The following is an 8710-nucleotide window of genomic DNA, read 5'->3' as shown; positions in this document are numbered from 1 at the left end:
CTAGAGTTAAGGAATCTTAAGTTGCTGGTCTGCCTTTTCCCCTGAACAGCTAGTTCTTGTCCATTCACTCATTCAACCTTTTTTTCTTTTCTCTTTTTGCTACTTTCTCCCAAGCATTGCAAAGCATAATATGACATTGGTGCCTAAGTTATATGTAGCCTATGTAGCATAGAAATTGTCACTAGGATATATTGTCCAACTGTTTTATCTTTGGGGGCGCTTGTAATGAGTAAGTAAGCAAAATGATTTATGCAATTGTTGATCAGAAAGGGGAACCTATGAACAGAAGTCCCGCTATATTTCAGGTTCAGTTTCGGGCCTGTCCAAAGGGAGAAGAACTCTGGTCTTCTTATGTCCCTCAGAAAGCTGCAATTTATAAGCCATGGCTTAGGCAGCAACAGGCGTAAAATATACTGTAAATCAGGGGTCTCCAACTTGGTCACTTTTAAGATTTGTGGACTTCAACTCCCAGAGTTCCTCAGCCAGAAATTATTTTTCAGAAAACCAATGTTGGTGGAATGATATGAAGTATATTTGCTGTTTGTTAATGTTTCACTTTGCCAGCAGAGGGCTATATCTTTTAATAAGAAGTGAAAGGAAATGGGGGGGGAAAGCATGCTTTCTTTTAATCACTTTACTTTTTAATTACTTTGTACACTAGTTTTCCTCAATCTCACAAGTACCAGAACCACATGCAGCAATTACACTAACAATTCTGAGAGAGGAATCTATGAAGTGAAATTTAGACTTCGTTATGCTTTGAGCAGGTTTGGAAGTTGGCTGAATGAGTTTTTCTCTCTCTTTCATTCCAACACACCTCACAAGCTTGTTATTGTGGGGAAAATACAATGCAGAAGCATTATGTACACCACCTTGAATTGTAGAAAACGAATTGGGATAGTAGATAAATAAATAAATAAATAACATAATATTTCAGTCTGATTGATTTAAAATCTTACGGATTTCAATGAGATTCAGCTGTAGAGTTTAAATAGAAATAGAAATATTATTTAATCACTAATTATATTAATACTTATTGTATTGATGTTTATTTTAATAAATAAATTTAATCAATGTGTATATGTGTATATATATATAAAAAATATTTAACTAATTAATAAACTAATTATTACTTAATATTTATAGTAATAAATATTGATACAAACATTTTCACATGTGATATCATTTTAATTTTATTGCAGTGCAATCTTTCTATTCTTCCTAATCCCTAAGACATTTTAGAAATAATCATACCAGAAGAACATTTCTCTCACCATGGAGGAAAAGTATACAACCCCTGGAACGCTCTACCCGACTCCGTTGTTGCAGCCTCAACCCCTCATAGCTTCAACCTCAAACTATCTACCATGGACCTCCTCACCCCATTCCTAAGTGTTCCTTAAAGGGCCATGCATATGTGCACCAGCATGCCTACCAGCCCTGTCTTATTGGCGCTTTGTTTCTTGTCCCTTTGTTCTTGTTTATGTTCATACTTATACTTGTTATCTTGTACATGTTTGACAAACAAATAATTTAAATTAATAAATAAATACACAAATAAACTAAGCAGTAAATTGTAGTTTATTTGATCTTTTAGACCACAAACAAGCAAGCTTCATTTTAGGTTAGCATGTTACACAAATATAACCTACAATTTTCATTCATTTCTTTTGGAGTTAAAACAGGCTTAATGGGAAAATAAGCTTGGTATGCTGACATGCTCTTTGACAAGTAGGTGGTGCTATTGTATTTGATTATCAAACTGTCAGGAAAGAATCCGAAAATGTTCACCATTACAGCAGACAATGCCTGTGTGTGCTTACTACAATAATTTCTGACAGAAATGCAATGTGAGTTATTAATGAAGGCCAATCTATGCAGCCTGGGAAGTAATTGTCCCAGTTGATGCTCTGTGTGACAAGTCTCCTTCCTTCATCCTTCAAAGACCATGAATAATAAGATAATAAGCAAACACCCCTGTGCCAATTTTTGGTGAGAGCTCTTGAAATCATAAATGGAGTTCTTAGAACACCATTATCACATTATTTGCTATCTTTCTATCTTCTATGATGGCTATAAAGACAGGGAAAGCTTCTACAAACTGGCTATGCAGGCAGGAATAAATGATGGAGAAAATGTACAGCTTGTTTTTTTAAAAAATAATATTCAATATGAGTGCCATAAATTGGTTGGCCAGCTTAACAATAAAACAAGTCTGAGGAAAAGATCTAAGTGGTACCTAAGGGATTCTGAGCGACTCCAATATTAGAAGTATAACCTGCTTAAGTTGTATTTTTTAGTGTGAAAGTGGGAGTAAATTCTTTACAATTTTCTTGTCTGCAAGTTTTGGGAAACAAAGATATATATATATATATATATATAGATAGATAGATAGATAGATAGATAGATAGATAGATAGATAGATATTCAAGTCTTGGCGTGTTCGGGTCTTTTCCCATGTAAGATTGAGAGTATCTTGGCGACATTTTGACGAGGTCCCACTCGCCATCTTCAGGCTGGTGCTTTCGGCTTCGTGCTTGTGCAAGGAAAGCGTGATCTGAGCTGCTGTCTCTCTATAAATACTGGTGGGGAGGTTGGCTGGGTTGTCATTTCTTGATTGGTTGATGGAATTGATGTTTGCAGATTGGCTGGCTTTTTCGTAAGAACATGTGTGGCTGAGGTATTGGCTGTGTGTCTATCAGCCTCCTGTGTTGTAACGACCTGGGTAATGGGCTGTGTGATGACCTTCTGAGTTCTATTGTTTTGACATCCTGGGTCTTGTGCTGTAATCTCCTGAGTTGTAATGACCTGGGTCATGGGCTGTGTGATGACCTTCTGAGTTCTATTGTTGTGACATCCTGTGTCTTGTGCTGTAATCTCCTGGGTCATTGGCTGTGTTGTAACATACTGAGGTTTTGTGGTGTAGCCTCCTGAGTTCTGTGATGTGATATCCTGAGAGGGTGGCTGTGATGTGACATTCCGGGTTTTGGTTTGGCTCCAAGTTTGAGGCCTGGCTATGTGTTCATGGCGTGTGTCCATTTGCTTGGTTTGGGGGTCAGGGTATGTGGCACCTGGTGATGCAGCCATGGTCTGGTTTCTGGACGGTGGTTGCCTTACATCTATGGGGTGGGTTTGGGTTTGAGTCTGGTGAGGGAGATTGGTGGTGGCGTCATGTGTTGTTTTGGGTCTGTGAAAATCTATGAAAACAAATATTTCCAGAAACATACTACAATAGTAGTAAAACTTCATAGTGTGATATTAGTAGTAAAACTTCACACACACACACACACACACACACACACACATATATATATATACACATATCTCACACTATGAAGTTTTACTACCATTGTAGTATATTTCTGGAAAGTTTTCACAGAAGTAAGCTTTCCTTCAATTCTACTTGTAATTTCTATAACCATCCGTCATTTTAACCACTCTACTACTAAACAACTAATTCCCACAACAATTTCTTATGCCTTAGGATATCTAACCATGTCGTAGGGCTGAATTACTACTATCCTTCTCATCTCATTCTTTCCTATTACCTGATCCTTTAGTCTTTTTTGGCTATCGCTTTGTTGTTCATATCTTATGATGTATGTTGTTTGCTTTTATTTGGTATTTTATGACTATCACTTTATGTTTGTATCTTAAGATTTATAATGATTATATTTTATTATTATGATCATGATTTATCACTTGTTACTTGTATGTACACTGAGAGCATATGCACCAGGGACAAATTCCTTGTGTGTCCAATCACACTTGGACAATAAAGAATTCTATTCTATTCAGAGCTGTGGTGGTGCAGTAATTAGACTGCAGTATTGCAGTCTAATCCTGCTGACTGCAAGCATTTGGGGAGTTTGATTCTCACCAGCTCAAGTTTACTCTGTCTTCCATCCATTTGATAAATTGAGAATCCAGATTTTGGGGGGCAATATAATGATTCTGTAAACCACTTAGAGAGGGCTGTAAACCATTGTAAAGCGGTATATAAGTCTAACTACTATTGCTATAGTGCTATTCTATAAACTCAAGAAGAAGCACCTTAAATCTTTTCTTCCTGGTTATCTGGGCTCTTCAGCTTTCAGATGGACTGGGCATTACAAAGTGTCTAAACATTTATTTTATCACTGTTTTCACTCGTTCCAATACCACCCAATCTAAAGGAATTCAGTACACAACTCCAGATATTGTGTAAAGTTTAAGAAATATTTCCTCTCAATATTAGTGGTATTGGAATGAACCCGAGCTAGTCCATCTTATTCACTCTGTCTATGTTTTTCTTCGATATAACTATTATTAGAATGAACATCTAAATAACACAGATTTTGACACTTAGCAGAAGAAGCTAAAGAGGCTCTCCACAAACACTTCAGTTATAGGAAGTATTAGTCTAGCTGGCAGTTTGTTCTGAAGGATTTTGTAGCTGGGTCCATTACTGGAACAAGGAAAGGTAACATGGTATTTTTCTTAAGCTGTACTTAAGGTGAAGGTCTGGAGATAAAAACTTCATCATTAGCATATTAAAAAGCACACCCAAATGTAGAGAGGTTAACTAATTAAGTGCACCTCCATGCTTATTATGGGACAATATCCTAAACTGCAGATACCATCAATAAATCAGAAACAAACAATAAAATGTCAGGAAATACAAAGGTGGTTTTATAGTATAAAAATAACTTATTGAATGTCAGCAGGCATGCTTGATTTGACCTTGACCTTGACCTTGTGAATCTTTACTTCTGCGCAGCAATAAAGTGTTGAATCCTATTTTCCTCTCTCTCATATAGTGATGGGTAAAATGAACCCAGTCTTGAGCTTGGTCAACACTTCTATGGTTAATGTACATAATACATTTTGATTTTTTAGTTTCACCAAAACAAATCTTGCTTTGCCATATCATACAATTTTTTTTATATATTTCTGCCATCTATAAATGCTATTGAAGCAACATTTACCAATTTCTACTTGGGAAATGCACATTCTCCTTGATCTTATGGAACATTGGCCCACAAATTGATCGGTTTTTTTAAAAATAGTATTGCCATTTTATGCAGGTGGCTATCTGAGTATAAAAGTATGTTGCTATTGCCTTCCGGTGTGGTTTCCTTCCTTCCTTCCTTTCTTTATTTCTTCTTTTCTTTCTAAAACCCTATATGTAAGGTGACAGATCACATAAACCACTTGATCATGTTCACTCAACAATGTTATCCAACAATAGCAGATTTTTTGGGATGAAAATTGGAAATTACAATGAATAGAATGTGGACTTAATGTCTGAAAACTCCTGAAATATGCAATACTACCGATGACGTGGGATTTAGTCTTTAAATACAGGACTTATATACCTGCACTTAACAACTGAGAGCCGATGTGGTGCTTTGGTTAAGGGTAATGGATTAGAAACAAGTTCTAATCTACTCTCAGCCACAAAACATCCCTGTATGTATAAACCAGTTTCTCACTCTGTCCAGTCTACCTTGCAGGTCTGTTGTGGAGAAAAATAGAAGGACGAATGCCACCTTAAATGCCTGGGGTTGGTTCATGTTATTTAGGAGCTGAGGGCAGCCATTTTGAAAGCTTAGGCCAGGTGATCCATGGTTGGTTGATCTTCCAAATTTGTTAGGAAATTCAAAACAGCACCTTCTTGTCTCACTTTTTCCTCTTCAAATATTTAAGCTTTTTACTTAGAATTTTCAACCCTGAACACTTTTTTCCTTTTCTCTAATATTTTCACTCTCTTTACACAGTAATTAATTGTAATTACATTAGCAACAATTCTGCAAAGTTATATTTAACTCTGGAGCAGGTGTGCTGGCTCATGAAATGTGCTGTTACTTTTGTTGTTGTTGTCGTTTCTGTGTGTTTTGGAAGTCTTTTAAGTTTGTTGGCTCCTAAGTGAGTGCCTAGTGAGCCTTAAGTTTAGAGCCAGCCTTGGCTGGGGATAAACTTTTCTAGTTTTCCCAAGTGACTGGGAAAATATTAAAACTCTGGACTGAAAAAAAAGCAATGGTGAGAAACAACTATCTATTCAGAAATGTCATAGGAGAGGAGAGGAGAAAGGGAGGAGAGGGAAGGAAAGGGAGAGAAGGAAGGAAGGAAGGAAGGAAGGAAGGAAGGAAGGAAGGAAGGAAGGAAGGAAGGAAGGAAGGAAGGAAGGAAGGAAGGAAGGAAGTGTCAGGGTTCCAGGTAACAACTTCCAAAGCAAAGGACTCTGATCCCATCACTACCTCAAAGATCCATTTTATTAGATATGTCATATTGGCACATCTGGGGAAATCCCAAATCTGAGAGCTCTGGGCTTTCCCCACCCAAAAGAAAATCAAACTCCATCCCCTGCACCCACAAGTCCATCACATGCTCCAATCATTTCTCAATCCCAACTGGAGACTACTCCCAATCACTCCCCTGCAGGTGCAGGGAAATTGTCCTTGACTCCCAGAGAAAGGAATGTTGTTATGGCTAATCTTCCACCGCTCCTTGTAATTCCCCTTCCCAATTTCCAAAGCACTAAATGTGGCAGCCCAGAAGCCTCAGTAAAAAATGGCTTCCAAACTGACAGACAGACAGACAGACAGACAGACAGAAAGAAAGAAAGAAAGAAAGAAAGAAAGAAAGAAAGAAAGAGTAAAGAAAAGGAAGGAAGGAAAGAAGGAAGGAAAAAAGGAAAGAAAGAGGTATGGTAGCTTGCAGACCAGACTAAATGACTTGCACACTGGTTCTGAAGTGGCTCAATTTGAACAGGATTCTCTTAAACTTGTTTAGTGTCAAGTTTCACAAACATAGGACAAAGAGCAGCTTGAAATATAATGTCCTTGTCTTTTGAAATCTTCCTTGGAACTATTGCAACATGCGTGAAAATCTGTCGTGAAAAACTGTCATGAAAAACTCGAGGCAGTCGAGTTGTTTGATCATGAACAACTGAATCATGATGATATTTATTGGAGTTTAGTCTTGCATTTATACACATTTTTAGTTATCCTCCATCACTGGTTAACTTTGGTTACTGCTTAACTTTCGTTACTGTTTAGCACAGTAATCCATACAATTAATTATCTCTAGTTAAACTCTAACATATGTTTACTTCCTCTCTCTAATCCTCCTTTAGATCAGTGACTTTGTTTACCTGAGTTGTATTTGCTTGGAAACATTCTTTATCTGAAGTTTGCCATCCGGAACATTCCTGCAATTACAACTCTACATATCCTCGTTTTTTATTTTAAATGGAGGATTCAAAGATTTATGAATGTATTGCAATTGTAGAGGATTAAGAGAGGGGGAAGCAGGATGAAACAATGTGAATAAATTTGGAATACATTGAATAAAACAACAGGTTGCAATTAGTACAATAATAATAATTATAGCATAAAAGAAAAACTGTCTGAGCCAAGACCAATCAGGGAGCCAATTGGTTAGCCACTCAAAAGGTGAGTAATGAGCATGGATATTATTTTGAATGTATGATTGTAAATTGGCAAGCTCATCCTCAATAGTTTTATTCAAAGAATGAAAATGCACAGCACATCCACAGTGTCCAACTAACGTACAGAACCCTCCCTGATGGGCTAAAAGGTAGTCTATGGCAAAATGCTGCTGTAATACATCTTGATTTAAGTCTTCTATTTCATGCTGCAAATCACAAATAATAGCAGCGGTAGCATTGATGGATTTTTCAAGTCTGCAGGTGAGACCAAGAATAGATTGTCTGTTTTCTTGAGCAATTATGCCAGGATAAGAGCCTATAGTAAGGACTCCTGTAATGGCCCCTGCCAATGCACAACCAAATGTAGAACCAGAAGACAATTGTGTGTCAATAATGACTTCATCATTACATGTAGGCCCCAGAGAGGAATGCCGCTGTCGAGTTGATGGGAGTGTACCTATTTGAACAGGTAGAGTAAAATAACCTATAGTTGCACATTGATAATTCTGAGGATAAACATTAGTAGCATATTTATCAAAAAAGAACCACATATTAGGATCCTTAAGCTGCCAACCAGCGCATATCGATCCTGTATTATTGATCAGAGGCATTAAAAATAGGAAAATTGACAGGATACATATCAGGAGCTATATTAATTTCACGCAAAGAAGAATTAAAGGTACCTGACAACCAATAGTAGTCAGAACAATAACTATAATTCCCTAGCTTTTTTAATATGTGCTGAGCAGCATCATAATCAGACCAATTATGAAGCCAAGTGTGTTTAGCATGACAACAAAAACACAGACCCCTTGTAAATTGACTAACTTTCAAGTAACGCCAACGGACAGAATTCAATTGCGTAGGGGGTATAGAAAATAGCCAGGAGTGTGAATGAATGTCAATAGACGTATGAAGATAACAGTATGGCTTAAAGGTTGAAAATTGAGTTACATCCATTTGCCAAATTTGATTAGCTTGGGTTCCTCGTGGATTGACACCCACTGGAAAGAGAACTGCCAGTTGCCGACAAGCTGGACAAGCACGGACAATATGCCGGGCTTGAGATAATGAAATTTTAAATTGCTTTGCAAGCGATTTGGCATTTTGATGAAAATAAGAATGATTAAACAAAGACGCAACATCCTTTAAGGATTCATCTGCCTTCCAATTTCCTTTAGTCAAGGCATTAGTAAAGGGAGTATGACTTCGAATGTGTTCTACATACAAAGAATACAAGCAAGTTTCCAAACTATTCTTTAAAGATAAAAACAAGGA

The 8710-nt window shown here is 37.1% G+C and overlaps 1 protein-coding gene across 1 annotated transcript; it reads right to left on the bottom strand.

The window, feature by feature from the left end:
• Positions 1 to 7206: 7206 nt before the first annotated feature.
• LOC148131401 (uncharacterized) lies at positions 7207 to 8392 on the bottom strand. The gene is given in 2 exon segments (XM_087960062.1): positions 7207 to 8029; positions 8031 to 8392. Coding segments are annotated over 2 exon segments (1185 nt in total).
• Positions 8393 to 8710: the final 318 nt, after the last annotated feature.

Source organism: Notechis scutatus, chromosome 3 (assembly GCF_049901735.1).
Source record: "Notechis scutatus isolate UNSWTSFEM ecotype Mainland chromosome 3, rNotScu1.2, whole genome shotgun sequence".
In the NCBI taxonomy this organism is placed as follows: domain Eukaryota; kingdom Metazoa; phylum Chordata; class Lepidosauria; order Squamata; family Elapidae; genus Notechis; species Notechis scutatus.
The sequence above is the reverse complement of the archived record's forward strand: the minus strand, read 5'-3'. Positions and strand labels throughout refer to the sequence as shown.